At 40.7% G+C, this 21,713-nt stretch overlaps 1 protein-coding gene across 2 annotated transcripts in view; it reads right to left on the bottom strand.

The window, feature by feature from the left end:
• The window catches only part of LOC114665102 (gastrula zinc finger protein XlCGF17.1-like), a 36,402-nt gene that overhangs the window by 9,786 nt on the left and 4,903 nt on the right, over positions 1–21,713 (bottom strand). Inside the window, exon 2 of one of the 2 annotated variants that reach the window (XM_028819493.2) lies at positions 19,889–20,181. In XM_028819493.2, the coding sequence (XP_028675326.1) occupies positions 19,889–20,141 (253 nt within the window). In that variant the 5' untranslated portion in view covers positions 20,142–20,181. The remainder of the gene's footprint in view (positions 1–19,888; positions 20,182–21,713) is intronic. The other variant, XM_028819502.2, reaches the window with a different exon arrangement.

Below are 21,713 nucleotides of genomic sequence, written 5' to 3' on the forward strand. Positions count from 1 at the left end.
TTTTTTTTTTTCTTTCTTCAGTAATATTTAATCTCCTTAAAGAAAAACAACATATGCATTTTACTTTTTTTGTATCTCTTTAGTAATATTTTAGTGTAAAATGATAACCAGTATTTAAACCTTTTATGTTACTTTATAAAGTGATTTTACACTATGTTGAAAAATTAATAAGAAAGCTACATATTTTGGCTGCTGCTGCTTTAAATTTTCAATGAAATGAAAAAAGCTCTCCAAGAGAAAACCTCAATGAAGAAGAAACAGTTTGCACTATCTAAAAAGGAGAAACCCTCATTTATAAAGGTTTGCTGCAGATGACTTAACTGAAAATAAATGAATAGTTCCTATGTGTATAATACATATTTATCTATTTTACTTATGCCTTTATTCCAGCAACTTGCAACATCTGAGGTACAATTTGTTACATTACTTTTGTTTTTTGCAGCACAGGCAGGTGAAGCGACTTCCTCAGGGTCACACAGTGGTGCCAGTACCAGGATTTGAACTGACAAGCTCCAGGTTTGCTGAAATATTACTGAAGAAAGAAAAAATACGGAAACGGGCAAATGGGGCTATGCATACAAATGTCCATCCATCCATTATCCAACACGCTATATCCTAAATACAGGAGCGAATCCCTGCCAACACAGGGCACAAGGCAGGACACAAACCCCGGGCAAGGTGCCAGCCCACCGCAGGGCGCGCACACCCACACACCACGGACAATTTAGAATCGTAAATGCACCTAACCTGCATGTCTTTGGACTGTGGGAGGAAACCGGAGTACCCACGCAGGGAAGCGAACCCGGATCTCCTAACTGGCACCTTTCACTGCGCCACCATACCGCCCGCATACAAACTTAAAAGGTTTAAATAAAACAGAAATATATACCTTTATTTTTACTTCCTTAACTTGTGGAGGGTGTATCCTGTAGCAAAGCCCTAAGTTTTTTCATGAAAGCCCCTTTCAGTCAATAAGCCTTAAAAACAGGTGTAAAGCTAAACTTGCAGCACCGCTATTCAATTACACTTGCCTAACGCCTCTCCTAAGGGGAGATACTGTGGGATCTAGGCATCAGTCAAAGCACCAATCACAGGCCCGATTAGAAAGTGGGAAGCTGTGATTTGTCGTCGCCCTCCCATGTAACAATCACAGCCCGTGTTGCAACGCACTATGTATGTATGTGTATATATGTGTATGTGTGTGTATATGTATGTGTATATATATGTTGATATGTGTGGGAAAGCGAATAGTAGACGTGACATAGTATATGTGTACCAAATTTCAAGTCAATAGGTGAAACGGTTTGCGAGCTACAGGTGATTTAAAAGCCTGGACAGACAAACGAATAGCCACGGTAGTGTATTATAGAAGATTTTACTGTTTAATAATTTATATTTATATGCAATGTGCTTCTTATATATTACTTCATATTCTCATATGATAATGATGTTAATGTTGTTTATATTGATTTCTATGCTCTTTATTTGTGGAAAAATAAATTTGGCAATTAACAAACTTATTTTATACATACTACATTTTATTTTTTTCTCTTGCACTCAGTGAGCAAATCCACTGGGTAATCAGCTATATATATGTAGATATATATGTGTATATATATGTAGATATATATGTATATACTGTATGTATATGTATATATATGTTTGTGTGTGTGTATATATATATATATATATATATATATATATATATATATATATATATATATATATATATATATATATATATATATATATATTATATATATCTATACTAATTAATAAAAGGTAAAGCCCTCACTGACTCACTGACTGACTGACTGACTCACTCACTCACTCACTCACTCACTCATCACTAATTCTCCAACTTCCCGTGTAGGTGGAAGGCTGAAATTTGGCAGGCTCATTCCTTACAGCATACTTACAAAAGTTACGCAGGTTTCATTTCGAAATTCTACGCGTAATGGTCATAACTGGAACCTGTTTTTTGTCCATATACTCTAATGGAGGAGGCGGAGTCACGTATCGCATCATCACAAATTACGCCTCCTACGTAATCGCGTGAAGTGAAGACAAGGAAGAGATTTACAGCACGAGTCAAACGCGGGAACGAAGGTAAATGACGTTAATTGTTGAGTGTCTTTTAATACTGTGTAATTGTTGAGTGTCTTTTGATAGATAGATAGATAGATAGATAGATAGATAGATAGATAGATAGATAGATAGATAGATAGATAGATAGATAGATAGATAGATAGATAGATAGATAGATAGATAGATAGATACTTTATTAATCCCAATGGGAAATTCACAATTATAAGCATTATAATTATAATTATAATTCTCCATAATTATAAGCATACATATTAACAGATGTGCAATTAAACATGTGCATTTACGGGGTGATTTCTCAGGCTTACAGCTCGAAGCGATCACTCGAGTGAAGGCAGCTTCACAGAAAAACTGATCTTTAACAAACTGTTATTGGTATATTTTACCTCAATTTTAAAAGGCTTTCTTTTCTTCTTAATAAAAATTTAAAAGCAGAACTTCACCGGTGCGAACCGCGGGGATTTGAGCGACTGACGCATACAGACATATTCATGAGTGCGGGTACTTCGGAAACAAAGCACCGTGTAAACCTAAAGTTTAAATTAAGTTCATAGACCTACAAAAGGTTGCCATTGATTTGAGGCAAGATTGCTTTTCTCCTGTACAACTATACGTTGCATTCTTAACAGTAAGCTTGCACGGCTTGGTCATATTCCAACCGGAGTGCTGAACTGACAATAGATAGATAGAGATATATATATATATAGATGTATATATGTGTATATATATGTAGATATGTAAATATGTATATGTATATATATGTGTCTGTATGTGTGTATATATGTGTGTATGTATGTATGTATGTATGTGTGTATATGTATGTGTATATATATGTTGATATATGTATATATATGTGGAAGTGTATATGTATATGTATATATATATATATATATATATATATATATATATATATGTATATATGTAGATATGTGTATATGTAGATAAGTATATATGTTTATGTATATATATGTTTATATAACCTCTTTAACACACTACTTCTCCGCTGCGAAGCGCGGGTATTTTGCTAGTCTAATATATATCTATACTAATTAAAGGCAAAGCCCTCACTGGCTCACTGATCACTAACTCTCCAACTTCCAGTGTAGGTAGAAGGCTGAAATTTGGCACGCTCATTCCTTACAGCTCACTTACAAAAGTTAAGCAGGTTTCATTTCAAAATTCTACGCATAACGGTCATAACGGTCGACAACGTCCGCCATTTTAAACTTTCTTATTTATGGCCCCATCTTCACGAAATTTGGTAGGCGGCTTCCCTGCGCTAACCGAAACCGATGTACGTACTTATTTTGGTGGTATGACGCCACTGTCGGCTGCCATACTGAACTTTCCAACGGTCTTTGTTACTTATGGGCCCATCTTCAAGAAATTTGGTACACGGGTTCCCAACGCTAACTGAATCCTACTTACGTACATATATACGTCCATAGCCTGCAGCTCGGTCGCCGTGTGAGGCGGCGTTGCGTCCCCCATCCCCACGCCTCCCACATAGTTGGCTGCCTGCTTATATAAAGATGTCCGTCACTCCGGTCTCTTCATTCCCTTCCTTGGTTCGCCACGGTATTCACATCTCCCTGCTGATAACTACAGCCTTTTTATTTAATCCACGGCTTCTCCGCTGTTTTATTGTTCATTTATTACAATTATAGTTATTGTGTAGGTATTTTAGACTTAGTTTACATTGATCAGGTACCCATTTCCTTTATCATTCCAACCATACCCCCATTAACATTTCTATAGCGGTGATCACCATCGATCAAAGAACTGTCATTTACCAAGTGGTTTCCATGCACGGAGATGGGGACTGCCTTTTCTATTCTCTGTGTTACATATTGCACGGCCATATCAGGCTCACTCTTGATATCCAGAGGAACATTGTGTCTTATGTATTGAATGACTGGGACAGGTTCAAGGTGTGGACTGATGACGGTACAGGAGATAATTATACTACACAGGAGCACTATAAGAGTGAAATGCTTAAGCTCTTCACCTATGGTTCTACATGTGAGTTGATGGCTGCCGCTGAATTGTTCAGTTGTTGCTTTCAAGTGTACCGAAATGGCAAAATATTTTACACCTTTGGACAACTGCCAATGCCTCTTAAACATCTTAGATTCGCAGGTGATGATTTGAGTAGTGGACACTTTGATGTTTATGAATGTTTAAACTCTCAAAAGCTGGATGTGAAGTTATCGATGAAACCCATTTCAATTCAAACGCCTCTAATTTCCAGTAAGGCTCTGCTTCGCAATGACAATAATAAGTCTCAGGGACAGACCCTACAAAAGGTTGCCATTGATTTGAGGCAAGACTGATTTTCACATAGCAAACTGTACGTTGCATGCTCAAGAGTAAGCTCAGAGTACAGCTTGGTCATATTACAACCGGAGGGCCGAACTGACAACGTGGTATACAAAGAGATCCTTAACAAATAATTATTGGTATATTTTCCCTCAGTTTAAAAATGTTTACTTTTCTTCTTAATAAAAATTTTAAAGCAGTACTTTGCCGCGGGTATTTTGCTAGTCTACTATATATCTACAGTAATCTCTCCTCCATCGCGGGGGTTGCGTTCCAGAGCCACCCGCGAAATAAGAAAATCCGCGAAGTAGAAACCATATGTTTATATGTTTATTTTTATATTGTCATGCTTGGGTCACAGATTTGCGCAGAAACACAGGAGGTTGTAGAGAGACAGGAACGTTATTCAAACACTGCAAACAAACATTTGTCTCTTTTTCAAAAGTTTAAACTGTGCTCCATGACAAGACAGAGATGACACTTCAGTCTCACAATTAAAAGAATGCAAACATATCTTCCTCTTCAAAGGAGCAAACAAATCAATAGGGCTGTTTGGCTTTTAAGTATGCGAAGCACCGCGGCACAAAGCTGTTGAAGGCGGCAGCTCACACCCCCTCCGTCAGGAGCAGAGAGAGAGAGAGAGAGAGAGAGAGACAGATAAAAAAATCAATACGTGCCCTTCGTGCTTTTAAGTATGCGAAGCACCGTGCAGCATGTCCTTTCAGGAAGCAGCTGCACAAAAGATAGCAACGTGAAGATAATCTTTCAGCATTTTTAGACGAGCGTCCGTATCGTCTAGGTGTGCGAACAGCCCCCCTGCTCACACCCCCTACGTCAGGATCAGAGAAAGTCAGCGCAAGAGACAGAGAAAAGTAAGCTGGGTAGCTTCTCAGCCATCTGCCAATAGCGTCCCTTGTATGAAATCAACTGGGCAAACCAACTGAGGAAGCATGTACCAGAAATTAAAAGACCCATTGTCCGCAGAAACCCGCGAAGCAGCGAAAAATCCGCGATATATATTTAAATATGCTTACATATAAAATCCACGATGGAGTGAAGCCGCGAAAGGCGAAGCGCGATATAGCGAGGGATTACTGTATATATAATTCTGATTAATTTTGTGACTTCTCTCATCACACTATGTATCATAGTTTGCTTGCAGCAGTGTGTAAATCCAAGAGAGGCAGCAGGACGAAAGGGGGTAGGGGGCAGTACCTCAGGAGTAGGGAGCCTCACTCGCGTCCCAACCTCCGGAAGTTACCTTGCCTCTGCTTAGCTAGTGATACCTGTTTGTTCAGGACACATCATCATCTAGAGATTGTTAAAGTGTAACATTTGACATTTTTGAGAGAGAGATATCACAGCTACATGTGTTTTAGAAGGTACCTGCTCATTGGCAGAGATATCACAGCCACGTGCTCTTCTCCCCACAAGGGGGACACTTTCCCGTCAGAGCTGAACACGATCAGATACAGTAGCAACGTTTGACATTGGAGCCTACCCACCTTCCACTTGGCCAGAGATACCTTGCTTACTTTTTACATTTCTGTCACAACTACATTCTCACCCCGATAGCAAAAGCAAAAATATTGTATATGATAAGGCCCTTGGATACGAAAGCTATCAATATAAATTCTTCTCAATACAATTTTTTTTTTTTTTAACCGATTTTTTTTTTAAAAGTTTTTCCTTTTCACTACTACAAGGACGGAGCCGCAGCTAATAATTACCAAAACCAAAACTGAAAGTAATAGATATAAAAATAAAATTGAAATGTCTTTGTTACATAAAAACTAAAAATACAAGATGAAGGAAAACTAAAACTAAACTGAATTTCTAAGTAAGGTCAGAAAAAATACAGAAATAAAAACTAATATAAAAAAGGCAAATCTATAATAAACTTGGTTACCTGGCTTAAATGTATAAGGTATGCCATTCAACAATGCTGATTTTCTAAGTGGCCAAAGATTAGCTTCTTTGTGCAAAAACATGTGAAATTCAAGTTTAAAGTTTTGACTGCCATAGTACATGTTTTGCATCATAAACAGTTCAGTATGAATGATCAAATAAATAAACTGCCATGTTTTTATTAAATTTGTAATCCTAGAAAACAATACTCTTTTGGAGATTCAATTTCCAAAAAAATCTCCAATCAAAATTTACTAGTATGAGCGCTCTTCATAAGGCTCAGTCAAATCAGCTGCAGAAATCCATTGTGGCAGGAGACACCTCAAAGATGTCCAAAACTCTGCTCAGCTGTCAACATCAACAACAGAAGAAAATGCTTCCTCCATAGTTTTAGTCATAATGGAGAATCAAAGAGTGATGGTGTTTAAGATACATAAGGATAAGGGGCCTCATGTATAAATGGTGTGTACGCACAATGATGTTGCGTATGTCCGTTTCCACGCTCAGTTCGAGATGTATAAAAACTAAACTTGCTGTAAAGCTATGCACATTTTCACGGCAGCATCACACCATGCATACACACATTTCTGCTTGGTTTTGTAATATGGGGCAGTACCCAGCGTCAAAGCAGTGCTGCAATTTCTGTCTCATTTCCCTTTCTGTTTTAGATTCACATCAATGAAGTGGCCTTTATCAAATACACCAAAATGAATTGCATAACATTTACAAATTTTATTCACTTGATTGTAATCATTTTGTAACAATATAATGGTGCATGGAATAGCCAAACTGTTCCAACTACCATGGCTGCTGTAGCATTGTTTGACAACATCACAAAAGGAAGAATTAGAAGAGAAAGCGTGTTTACAGATCATACTGATTTCTTGATCCATAATCATGACTGGCTTTCAAGTCAATTTAAATTTCCAAGAGTTATCCCCTTGGAACTGTGTGCTGTTGGAATACTAGGATGTATAGTTGATGTCATTTTTATGATGAAATGCTTTAAAGTATGCATATTCTACTGATAAACTGTTAACTTCATTCATATAATGTATACTGTTGATAATTAAACATGTAGGTGCATGGAGGTGTGGCAGAAGCGCTGCTGCTTTGCAGTAAGGGGGTTGCATCCAGAGTGTTCCCTGCCTGGAGTTTATATGTTTTCCTGGTGGGTTTCCTCTGCGTGCTTCGGTTTCATTCCAAAGGCATGCTAAATTGGTGATGCTAAATAGACACAACTAGTGTATGTGTGTGCTCACCCTGTGATGAGCTGGTGCCCTGTCCTTGGATTGATCCTGCCTTGTACTTGCTAGCTGGGACTGGCACAATCCTGGATGGATAGATGGATGAAATAATTAAACATGTACAATGAAGATTTTTCAATGACCCATAAGTTTTGAAGAAATGGCATGCTAAGCTTACAGCTGGTTTTATGTTTATTACAGATGTTATTGTATTGTGATTGGTTATGTAGAGAAAGAAAATGGAAGGACGGGAATTGTGGGTTGGTGTGTTTGACAAAGATAGTACTGCTGCAATAAAGAAAGTCCATCCAGAAAAACATTCATTAAATTCCCAAGACAAATTGCCAGAATATCTCTGAAAAATCATCAGAAAAGTAGCTATACGTTCAATACAGAGAACATTTATGGAAGCTGTAATGAGGGTCCAAGAGGCTAGATGTACGAGGGATGTTTAAAATGTTTCCGCACTTTTTTTTAATTTACTCTATTTACTAAGAATTTCAAAAACAAATTACACCACTTTTCTACATGGTCACCTTCCTTTGCGATGCATTTTTCCCAGTGTCATACCAACTTTTTAATGCCATCAGCAAAAAATTTTTGGCAGAGCGTGGAGCCACCGATGCACCGCTGCTTTCGCATCATCATCACATGAAAATCTTCTTCCCCATAAAGCTTCTTTGAGTGTCTGGAGCTTTCTGCATCCGTCAAACGAGTATGGCCATTTTCGAACATTTTAATTCACACATAGACGACTCTATGAGAAAGAACTTTATCCCCATACTGAGTACACATGCGGAGATGAATTTCTGCTCCCAGCACACCTTCTGCCCACAAAAAGTGTATGACAGAACGCTGTTCCTCTTTGGTGCAATTTCTAAGTTTCGCAGCCATCTTCACCACAGGGTGACAACTCTTATACTAAACTGCAAGGGTAGCCGGCTTGCCAGACAGAGCTAGTCACATGACACTCTCAGACACAACCAATTAATTCACATACTGCCTACACTGTTTCTGCAACATTATAAAAGTGTGGAAACTATTGCCATATTTATGTATCAGGCATTTTGATTAGAAAACAATATGAACCGGTTTCTGATAAGAGTGAAGGTTTGTTTTGCACTTTATTGTTTAAATTTTATTTAACAATGCCCAGGTTGTTTTTCTATTTAGTACACTTATACCTATTAGAAACTGTCATAATAGTAATAAATGAAAATAATCAAATAACTATGGTATATCTTTATTGTTTTTGTTGATTAATCTGTGGAAAGCACTTGAATTGCAAGCAAATGTATGATAAGATGCTATATAAATAAAGTTAATATTAGAAGATCCTTCAATATATTACTATAACAGAAGATATATGCAAATAACACTGTAATCATTACGAAATTAAATATAAAACAATTAGAAATAACAAAGGTAAAATAAGTTATAGCACCGTCTAGCAGGGCTATAGCCTTTTCAGAAACCCTCAGCTAGGGCTGCAACGATTAGTCGACGTAATTGACGATGTTGACTACAAAAAATCGTCGACGTGGATTTTTTATGGTCGACGCGTCATAAACAGAACCTTCAATAGAGGATCCAGTCACAAAGAATTGTTTTTTGTAACTGCAATGCACTACATGAACGTCTGGGGGCAGAATCGTTTGTTATTGTTTGTCAAGACTGCACACAGTATACCAACGCACGCATCCTGGAGCTGTGATGCCACCGCCGTCTCTCAAGAGGTAAGTTTTATCGAGTAAAGTTAGGTTCACGTGTTAACGTTGATGTTTGTACTATAATGTGTATATCAAGGTTTCGACAATGATAGTTAACCCTTAAACCGACACATACTTGGGGTTTAATGCACCCCTGGATGCCAAATACTTTTTAGCCGCACTTTTTAAATAAACATCACAATTTACAAAGAAAATGTGAAATTTTAATGGAACACATTTTTTTTCATGCAAAGAGCGTCACAATTACTGCAACACTGATCATTTTACACACTGCAAATGAACTGTAAAAACAAACAAATACTGCAACAATCTATTATTATATGTTCAAGGTGCAACTGACGCCATTGAGAATTCAGTAAATCATCGAGCCAACTGCGCTTGAACTGTCTGCTTGCAAACTCACAGAGGTAAACGCTGATGATTGCAGGCTCGTCTAGTGCAGCAGCTGAATCCCAGAGACAGTGGTGCTGCAGTTCTGCTGGGGCCGGCACTGGTCGTGAGCTGTCTGCTCAACGAATATACGGCACTGACTGATCAGCTCCGGAGTGCTGGCAAATTGATCTGTGAAGCAAATATAGTCGGATGCGGAGTTCAATTAATGTACGTCGCTGAATGTATGTCACCGCATATACTTGGCTTCAGCATGCTTCCAAATTGTACTGGAAACCGACTCTAGCTAGTCGCGGTGCTCAACAAATGTACTTTTCCGAATATACTCGGCTCCGGCGTGCTGGCAGTAATTAGCTTGTTACATATTTTAGTCCGTTTTTTTTTTTATTTTGGCATAATATAGTACATGATGTGATAAACTACAACACTTTTCCTTCAGAGTGTGATGGTTAAAACATCTTTGTCTGAAAAATCATTCTTGTGTATTCCTGCTACCTCTACTCCCTCTGAGCGTCTCTTCTCAGCAGCTGGGAACATTGTCTCAAAGAAGAGCGCCAGCCTCACACCAGAGCATGTTGAACTGCTCACGTTCCTGCACTGCACTCAGGAATATATGAACTGAATATTTTATAAACTGTACATTATTGTTTTATTTTATTTGAATTGAAGCTTTATTTAAACTTTTGGACTTTCAGACACACCGGTGGCCATTTTTGATTAAGTTAAATGCACTTTTTTTGTTTAAAGACTATGTGCACTTTAGTTTGTACTGTTTAATGTATTCCTTTTTTATTGTGATGGTCACACTAATAGAAAACATCTGATTATTTTCAAATTCATATGGTGTCACTGGTTGATATTTTAATCTGATTATTATTAATTTTAATGGTGTTAATGCAGAGACATCAGGGTGACTTTCACAGGTGGACAGACGTGAGCAGATGAGGTAAGACATGTACTGGAGCCCAGAACAAGATGTGCAACCAGGTCGCAGGCATCAAAATAGTCAGGCATGAAATAATCGTGACTAATCGTAAAAAAAATTGAACGATTAGTCGACTAACAAAATAATCATTAGTTGCAGCCCTACCCCCAGCTCATTGCAGACTCTCTTCTGGATCAAGGAGTGTGATGTAGCCATAAATGCAGTTGACAGTTTCCAGGTCATCGGCACTCTTAATCTAAGATGGCAGCTGTCAACTTATTATTTCGTGTTATATGACAAGCAGGTGGGCTCCTTATTCATCTCTGCCCCCTTCAAATAGTCCTTAGCTTCTTTCTTCTGAGCATGCAACATGTTTGGAATTGCTTTCTCTTGTGTCATATAATTATTCGCATTACCTTGATTGGTTTCCTTAACATGTTTAACTTTACAATGTGACAGTGTGGCTGCCTTGTTCAACTCTGACATTCTCCATGTTTTTAAAACTGTTCATTTGATCCACTGAGAGATGAGTGGGATCCCCGTTCTGCCTACCAAATGGGTCGAATTCAAGAGTCAGGTGTTGTGCGGCTATAGTGTCCTCCATGAGCCACACCTACTTATCAGTTATGCATGGTTACTTCTTTGGATAGGACCTTGCTGGACAATGCCCACATTAAGAGATTTATTTTTTCTTTTTTCCCCTCACTGCTGTGGTTGCTCTCAGTTTATGAGGGTTTTGTTGTTTGTTATCTGGAGAGGTCATTAGTATTGTCATGGTTAGAACTGACAATTTATGGGATAACTTTAAGGAGGTACACTCTGTAAAAGCCAGTGGGTGAAAGCTTACTCTTTCTTCCATACTTGGCACTGCATTCTGTACACCTACTCTCTTCTGATTCACAATGACTAACCTAACATTTCTGTCCTGGAATGTATAGGGGTTTAAGGGTGAATGTAAACAGGAAAACGTTATTTTATGTTGGTGTATTAATGTGTGGTTCAGCTGAGTTACATGTTTGCTTGGCAGTGGTGGTGGTGTACCTAACTGTGTGAATGAGTGAATGGACAAACCTTTATCACTTATAAATGGAATTCTTTCTTGCCTTTGAGCACAATTAATACATTTGTTGTTTGTTAAAAATACACTTCAGTCTGAAAAGTACAGTGCATCTGGAAAGTATTCACAGCGCATCACTTTTTCCACATTTTGTTATGTTACAGCCTTATTCCAAAATGGATTAAATTCATTTTTTTCCTCAGAATTCTACACACAACACCCCATAATGACAACGTGAAAAACGTTTACTTGAGATTTTTGCAAATTTATTAAAAATAAAAAAATTGAGAAAGCACATGTACATAAGTATTCACAGCCTTTGCCATGAAGCTCAAAATTGAGCTCAGGTGCATCCTGTTTCCTCTGATCATCCTTGAGATGTTTCTGCAGCTTAATTGGAGTCCACCTGTGGTAAATTCAGTTGACTGGACATGATTTGGAAAGGCACACACCTGTCTATATAAGGTCCCACAATTGACAGTTCATGTCAGAGCACAAACCAAGCATGAAGTCAAAGGAATTGTCTGTAGACCTCCGAGACAGGATTGTCTCGAGGCACAAATCTGGGGAAGGTTACAGAAAAATTTCTGCTGCTTTGAAGGTCCCAATGAGCACAGTGGCCTCCATCATCCATAAGTGGAAGAAGTTCGAAACCACCAGGACCCTTCCTAGAGCTGGCCGGCCATCTAAACTGAGCGATCAGGGGAGAAGGGCCTTAATCAGAGAGGTGACCAAGAACCCGATGGTCACTCTGTCAGAGCTCCAGAGGTCCTCTGTGGAAAGAGGAGAACATTCCAGAAGGACAACCATCTCTGCAGCAATCCACCAATCAGGCCTGTATGGTAGAGTGGCCAGACGGAAGCCACTCCTTAGTAAAAGCCACATGGCAGCCCACCTGGAGTTTGCCAAAAGGCACCTGAAGGACTCTCAGACCATGAGTAAGAAAATTCCCTGGTCTGACGAGACAAAGATTGAACTCTTTGGTGTGAATGCTAGGCGTCACGTTTGGAGGAAACCTGGCACCATCCCTACAGTGAAGCATGGTGGTGGCAGCATCATGCTGTGGGGATGTTTTTCAGTGGCAGGGACTGGGAGACTAGTCAGGATAAAGGGAAAGATGACTGCAGCAATGTACAGAGACATCCTGGATGAAAACCTGCTCCAGAGCGCTCTTGAGCTCACACTGGGGCGACGGTTCATCTTTCAACAGGACAACGACCCTAAGCACACAGCCAAGATATCAAAGGAGTGGCTTCAGGACAACTCTGTGAATGTCCTGGAGTGGCCCAGCCAGAGCCCAGACTTGAATCCGATTGAACATCTCTGGAGAGATCTTAAAATGGCTGTGCACCAACGCTTCCCATCCAACCTGACGGAGCTTGAGAGGTGCTGCAAAGAGGAATGGGCGAAACTGGCCAAGGATAGGTGTGCCAAGCTTGTGGCATCATATTCAAAAAGACTTGAGGCTGTAATTGCTGCCAAAGGTGCGTCGACAAAGTATTGAGCAAAGGCTGTGAATACTTATGTACATGGGATTTCTCAGTTTATTTTTAATAAATTTTCAAAAACCTCAAGTAAACTTTTTTCACGTCATTATGGGGTGTTGTGTGTAGAATTCTGAGGGAAAAAAAGAATTTAATCCATTTTGGAATAAGGCTGTAACATAACAAAATGTGGAAAAAGTGATGCGCTGTGAATACTTTTCGGATGCACTGTAGATACAAAAACAGTACCTTATGCTGGCATCTACTGAAACTGTTAGAATTGCAAGTTTTACCAGGTATACACTAAGTGTTAAAGAATGCTTTTTTTCTGCTACTTTGTGTGATGTGCTAATATGGGACTGACAGTTCAGATACAGTACAGTTTTTAAGTGAATAGAATACCATTGGAAGTGACTAACAAGGCATACAGAATAATAAGAATTCAACATGGCAGAAATGAGTAAGCTTTTTCCAGGAAGAAAGCAGTTGAATAAATTGATGGGATGTACGCAAATATCAAAAGCATTCCCAAGCATCCACTTACATGGTGCTGTGGTTAATAACTTGTTTGAGTTTTGCACTTAAGAGAAATTGGCATGTACAGTATAAGGAGATGCAGAAGACAGTGGTTTTGGGATGTTTAAGCCCTTGAAATCTTGTGCCAACCCCCTGATCTTTTATTCCCTCCACCGCCTCCACCCCAGGCTATTCGCTAGAGTGCATTTATTTTACCACTGCTGAACCACCAAACTGAAATTCTCGAATCCCAAATCTTTACAAAAATTATTTGTATCATCTAATTTGAAACTAGAATGGGGAAACCAAAGAGATCTCATAATATCTTATATATAAATGTCTACGTGTGGAATTGTGTGTGTGTGTGTGTGTGTGTGTCTGGAAGTGAGAGGTGGAGTCGGGGTAAGGGCTCCACCTCCGAGGTAACAGAAAACTCTCTTAGCTGTTAATAACACAAGCGAGGCCAGCAAGTCAGCATAACGAAACCTATGAAGAAAGACAGTTGCTTAGCCACTAACATCGGCAAAACAGTGTCCCTTTTACTTTTCCTCCCGCCGCTAATACACAAGCGAGGCGAGCACATCAGCAAAACGAAACCTCCAAAGAAAGACAGTCGCTTAGCCGCTAATGCACAAACGATGTGAGCACGTCGGCAAGACGAATCCTCCTAGGAGAGAGAGAAGCGCAGAGTAGTTCTTTTCAATTACCTAACCTCGCTACATTTCAATTTGTTTTCTAACAATTTCAAAAGTTTCTAGGACCCCAGGCTTTTTACAGCACAGGCTCACACAGTTAGTCCTGTATATAAATGTGCACAAAACTAACAAAGGGCACAGATGCTCGGCTAAAAAATGTAAGTGTATATTTCAAACTCATTAGTAGGCGGAACAAGACACTGCCAAAACAGAGTTGTCATCGTCTTCTTTCAGCTGCTCCCATTTAACGATCACCACAGTGGATCATCCATCTCCATTAATATGTCTTTTATGTCATTTTCTGTCGCACAGACTGCCTTTGTGTCCGTCCTCACCACAAACATAAACTTCCTCTTTTCCTCTTGCCTAGCGGTTCCATCTTCAATGTTCTTTTCCAGATGAATCCCTCATCTCTCCTCTTCACGTCCCTAAACTGTCTCGCTCTAGCCTCCCTCACTTGGTCACCAAACTGTCCACAAAGTAATTTGGTTTCAATTCAAGCTCTTTTTAATGAGAATGAAAGAGATTGGAAAAAGGGATGCCCAGAAACTCCCATACAAGGGGGCCAAAAACCTGATGCCATCAAATACTAGAAATGCCTGTGGTCGAAGCGTAAACAATGGAGATCCATTGTAGTTACTGCAGATTTGTATTAGCTGTGTAGTAATGCTCGGATAAACAGCACGACCACTGGCAAGTTATCAGTTGTTCCAAGTTCTAGCAAGATGCAACAATTGCTTTGATGTAAATTTTACGTGACACAAAGTCATCGAGGCACTGCACAAAACGGAAAGCGTGCAAACATTTCAGGGTCTTTTCTTTTTGGATTCTTTTTGAGTGCTTTATAAAGCTACCCTGACAACACCTGCAACACGCAGCAAGTTCTTCTGACATCTGCTTGTTTTCAGTGCGGCACTCACTGGACAACTCCTGCTAGACGACTCTGAAACTGCTCAAGGCAAACTACCTGCTAAGCTTGTTATGTGACATTGGTCTGAGTCGTTCATGCTGAATGATTTCTTCTATTTAAAGTCCTTGTGTTTGATATGCCCGACTTCTCCGTAAATATACTTAAAACAAGTTCAAATGAAATAAAATTGGTTAAATCACTGAAACGTCCTCATTTGCAGATGCTAGCAATCGCTGAGGGGTAAGAGGTGTTCCTGTCTAAATCAGATCCTGCCGTGAAAACTGGGCAACATTTCTGTTCAGCCCTCTCGGTGGTAGAAAACTAGGATGAAGCCGACTGTGAGCCGTAATCCCAGAAACATACAGCCCTCTATTGCTGTGGTTTATAGGGTGCATATTGTTGGATGTATATAGAAAACAAGGATAACAGGCTAAGGTGTTGTTTACTTTATTTCTTTATTTGATATTCTTTATTAATCCCTGAGGGGAAATTGCCTTTTTGCGTGACCTTTGGAGTTCTGAGCGTAGGGTCTGCCATTGTACAGCCCACTTGGAGCAATTTTCAGCTTAAGGGCCCAGCATTTAGGGACATTTACGGTTTACCAATCAATAAAAGAACATCAGAGGCCTACATAGTGCCCACATTTATAGTAAATGATAGTACCTTCCTATTGATTTTTGACCACACTGCTCACTGCTACTCTCACTCACAGACTAAATTTCCACACTCTAGAGAAACAATCACACTTGCACATAACTTGTCTGAAATCATCCTTTACAGAATAAGGACAGCCTAACTGATGACAGGCTTGACTTGATGGGCCCATTGAGCACGTGTCGGGCACATTTAATGGCTGTGGTGCTTGGGTGGGTGCAGCAAAAAAATGCCACAGTTTTCTGCCTTGATCAATTATTGTAATTACACACTATTGCCAAAAGTATTGGGACGCCTGCCTTTACACACACATTAACTTTAATGACATCCCCTTCTTAATACATAGGCTTTAATATGGAGTTGGCTCACCCATTGCAGGTATAACAGCTTAAACTCTTCTGGGAAGACTTTCCACAAGGTGTAGGAGTGTGTCTATGGGAATCTGTGATCAGGAGACCATTTGTGAAGTCAGGCACTGATGTTGGACGAGAAGTCCTGGCTCGCTCGCAGTCTCCACTCTTATTCATCCCAGAGGTGTTCTTTCGGGTGGAGGTCAGGGCTCTGTGCAGGTCAGTCAAATTCCTCTGCACCAAAACTCACTCATCCATTTCTTTATCGACCTTGCTTTGTGCACTGGTGCATGCGCAGTCATGCTGGAACAGGAAGGGGCCATCCCCAAATTGTTCCCACAAAGCTGGGAGTGTGAAGTTGTCCAAAATGGCTCCATATGCTGAAGCATTAAGAGTTCCTTTCACTGGAACTAAGGAGTCAAGCCCAACCCCTGAAAAACAACCCCACACCATAATCCCCCCTTCACCAAACTTTACCCTTGGCACAACGCAGTCAGACAAGTCCCGTTCTCCTGGAAACCGCCGAACCCAGACTCTCCCATCAGATTGCGTTATTCGGACACGTCTGCACTGCTCTCGAGTCCTGTGGTGGTGGGCTTTACACCACTTTGCATTGCACTTGGTGATGTCAGGCTTGGATGCAGTTGCTCTGCCATGGAAACCCATTCTATGAAGCTCTCTCACTACGCCGCACTGTAGCTATGGACTCTGCAGAAAGTTGGTGACTTCTGCACACTGTGTGCCTCAGCATGCACTGTTCCCACTCTGATTTTTATGTGGCCTACCACTTTGTGGCTGAGTTGCTGTTGACCAATTGATTCCTCTTTATTATAATACCATTAACAGTTGAATATTTAGTAGCGAGGAAACTTCACAAATGGAGTTAATGCACAGGTGGCATCCTATCACAGTGCCATGCTTGAATTCAATAAGCTCCTGAAAGTGACCCATTCTTTCACATTCTTTCTGTTTGTAGAAGCAGTTTGCACGCCTAGGTGCTTGAGTTTATACACCGGTGGCCATGGAAGTGGCTGGAAAACCTGAATTCAAAGGTTGGAAGGGGGGGGGTCCCAATACTTTCGGCAATATAGTTTATTTCCAGGTGCTATACTGACAGAAAATGACTGGTTATGATATCCCATGTTAAATCCAACATTTCAGATTGATCAGATTTTCACTGCAATCTGGGTCTATTCAGCTACATTTAAGTTATTTTATACAGGTCTCTTCACAGAGCCCAGTTTCACAGGACTTACACACAATTACCAGTAAATTATTAAACCATAAAATATTTGATACATAAGCATCCAAATTATGTTAAACATTGTGATGCCTAAGGGGTGGCGCGTACAGCCGCCCTAACCCTGACACAGACAGGCTGAGACACAAGTTTGCCACACAGCCCAGAGTTTATTTATTTCACTCCCCACAGCAACACAATAGCCACAGCATAATACAGCAAAGTAAGCACAGTGCCTTCTCTTTTCCCAGTCTTTCCACCTCCACTCCCCTTGAGCAAACTTCATCTACTTCCTCCTGACTCTGGCTCCTCGAATGGAGTGAGGCAGCTCCTTTTATCAGCCCCTGGGAGTGCTCCAGATGGTTCATTAGCATTACCTGGAATCACTCCCAGGTGTGGTGGAAGTCCATTATATGGCTCTGCAGCACACCCTAGATACCAAAACTCCAGCATGCCCTGCGGGAATCCATAGTGCCACAGCCGCCCAAGAGGGCTGCCCTCTAGTGTCCCAGGGGAGGTAGGGCTCTCTCCCCTGATCCTTCCATCCCAGCCGGGTAATGGCCAAGGCCACCCGTCACAACATAAAGTAAACCAGGATAAATTTAAATTATTTATATAAACATCACATGTGATAAAGACCATGGAGCGGCTGCTGCTTCACCACCTGAGGCCACAGGTCCGCCACTTCCTCGACCCTCTGCAGTTCGCATACCAGGAGAAGGTGGGAGAGGAGGATGCCATCATCTATATGCTACACCGATCCCTCTCCCACTTGGACAGAGGCAGTGGTGCTGTAAGAATTATGTTTCTGGATTTCTCTAGCGCCTTCAACACCATCCAACCTCTGCTCCTTAGGGACAAGCTGACAGAGATGGAAGTAGATTCGTACCTGGAGGGATGGATCATGGACTATCTTACAAACAGACCTCAGTATGTGCATCTCGGGAACTGCAGGTCTGACATTGTGGTCAGCAACACAGGAGCGCCACAGGGGACTGTACTTTCTCCGGTCCTGTTCAGCCTATATACATCGGACTTCCAATACAACTCAGAGTCCTGCCACGTGCAAAAGTTCGCTGACAACAATGCTATCGTGGGCTGCATCAGGAGTGGGCAGGAGGAGGAGTATAGGAACCTCATCAAGGACTTTGTTAAATGGTGCGACTCAAACCACCTACAACTGAACACCAGAAAAGCTCAGGAGCTGGTGGTGGATTTTAGGAGACCCAGGCCCCTCATGGACCCCGTGATCATCAGAGGTGACTGTGTTCAGAGGGTGCAGACCTATAAATACCTGGGAGTGCAGCTGGATGATAAATTGGACTGGACTGCCAATACTGATGCTCTGTGCAAGAGAGGACAGAGCCGACTATGCTTCCTTAGAAGGCTGGCGTCCTTCAACATCTGCAATAAGATGCTGCAGATGTTCTATCAGACGGTTGTGGCGAGCGCCCTCTTCTACGCAGTGGAAGAAGAGGGAAGCCTCACATCTGGACAAACTGGTGAGGAAGGCAGGCTCTATTGTTGGCATGAAGCTGGACAGTTTGACATCCATGGCAGAGCGACAGGTGCTCAGTAGGCTCCTGTCAATTATGGAGAATCCACTGCACCCACTAAACAGGATCACCTCCAGACAGAGGAGCACCTTCAGCGACAGACTGCTGTCACTGTCCTGCTTCACTGACAGACTGAGGAGATCGTTCCTCCCCCAAACTATGCGACTCTTCAGTTCCACCCGGGGGAGTAAACGTTAACATTATTCAAAGTTATTGTCTGTTTTACATGCATTTTTATCACTCTTTAATTTAATATTGTTTATTGTATCAGTATGCTGCTGCTGGAGTATGTGAATGTCCCCTTGGGATTAATAAAGTATTTATCTATCTATCTATCTATCTATCTATCTATCTATCTATCTATAAATAGATCATAGCAATGTCCCATATGCTTTTAATAGAGATACTGAAAGTAGGAACAGGGGAGAGAAAAAGGAAACTGCAGCTGACAGCATTAATGAAATACATAAACCTTGGGGAGCTCTGTGATCAGTATTAACAGACAAGGTCCCAATTCTGATGACCCCTAGCCTTAGCACCCTGGGATTTTCCACTATAATAAACTCACACGGTCAGTCTAATAAGAAACATTTCATGGTTATGTCACAGGCTCCAAAAATCTACCTTAATAAACACTCTTAAATGAACAAGTTACTGAAAGGAAAACACAGTCCTCACTTTACACTCTACAATTTTAAACCTCACTGCATTGCCGACTTTCAAAGACAAAGCATTAGACCTCCCTTTCGGACCCACACCCCTCGACTCTAAAACTTACACCAATTTTAATTTCACACTTACTTGCTCCAGACTGCTTTGAAGATGATGGCTGATCGTCCAGAGTTCTAACAGCAGACACCGTCTCAGTGATGACAGACATCCCCTTGGCATCCTCTTTAATGCCCACAGTCACCAGTTCATAATCTTCATCTCTCACGCTCAGACTCTCCTCTTTAGAATGGACAAACTCCCATTCGCAGTCGTCCTCCTCCTTAATAGTCACAGTCATTATCTCCATGATGTTTACGTCACACGTTTCCTCTTTCACGTCCATCTTGATGTTGCAGTAAATGGCAGCTGCTTCTTACCCACTGCTGAAAGATAAGGATTTAGTTATAAAACAAATTCACCATTAAGATCTAAAACATTTCAGTTTCTTTTTAACAGCACCCTACCAGTTAATGTTTACATCAAGGTCAGACAGTTTAGAGAAATCACACTTTGTGTCTGAAGTGAAGGACCACCAGGCTTGAGGAGGACCATCGCAAACACACACATGTGGGCCATCAGTTTGTCACCATTGTCATTTATGGTAAAAGTACATTCATATTTCAATTACAAAATGTTATACAAGTACATCATAGTCTACAAACCAGAGAAGAGAATTTTTCATAACTTCTGCACACCTTTAAAACGAGTGCAGAATGCAGCTGCTAGAATCCTAACTAGGAAAAGAAACTCCGAGCACATCTCTCCAGTTCTGATGTCACTGCATTGGTTATCTGTGTCATTTAGAATTGACTTTAAAATCCTGCTTATGGTTTACAAAGCCTTAAATAATCTGCTCCATCTTATATTTCAGAATGTCTTACACCTTACACTTCAAATCGCATCCTTAGATCTTCAAATGAGTGTCTGCTTAGAACTCCAAGAGCTAAACCTCAAAGAAAAGTGGTGAGGCGGCCTTCTGCTGTTATGCACCTCAAATCTGGAATAGCTGACCGATAGAAATTCGCCAGGTTAATACAGTGGAGCAGTTTAAAAAAAACTGCTAAAAACTCATTATTTTAACATGGCTTTCTCATAACTTCATTTTAGTTTAATCCTGATGCTCTGTATATGCACCAAATTATCGATTTGATCATGGCTCTGCAATCCGTACTAACTCCTAGTTTCTCAGCTGTTCTTTTTCCGATTTCTGTGGTGATGATGATCTGTGCCACCACCACCTGATCAAAGCCTCGTGATGTCCCTACATTGATGGATTGAAGGCCAGAGGTCCACATGACCATCATCATCAAGTTCTTCCATGAGAACCCTGAAAACACGAGGACTGATTGAGATCATTGATGTTCGGCAGAATGCCTAGTGGGGGCTGGGTGGTCTCATGGCCTAGAACCCCTGCAGATTTTTTGTTTCTCCAGTGCTCTGGAGTTTTCTTTTGTTTTTTCTGTCCTCCCTGGACCTTACTTTATTCTTTATTAATTAGTATTTCCTAATTTTTATATATTTTTTTCTTTCTTCATCTTGTAAAGCACTTTGAGCTACATCATTTGTATGAAACTGTGCTATAGAAATAAATGTTGTTGCTGCCATCTACCAGGACTGTCACATTAGCATGGGTGCCTCACTCCTCCTTAGAGCTGGGTGGACTGAACATACATTCACCTAGTTGGGATGGCCATATAAAACTGGCCTAAAGAGAGGAGAAAACCAACAAAGAACAACCCAGAACTGACAGTGATGAATATTTTAATCAAACCAAAGAGAACCTCACCTGGGCCATAGATACCAGAACTCACTCCTTATGCCAGGCCCAGTGTTTGTGCTTGCTGGCCATGTTACCCACATAATCCGGTTGGGCTCAGCAATAACAATTTGTGTCAAGCTGTCAAATCGGCTTGTT

This window comes from Erpetoichthys calabaricus, chromosome 1, assembly GCF_900747795.2.
Source record: "Erpetoichthys calabaricus chromosome 1, fErpCal1.3, whole genome shotgun sequence".
Taxonomy (NCBI): Eukaryota; Metazoa; Chordata; class Cladistia; order Polypteriformes; family Polypteridae; genus Erpetoichthys; species Erpetoichthys calabaricus.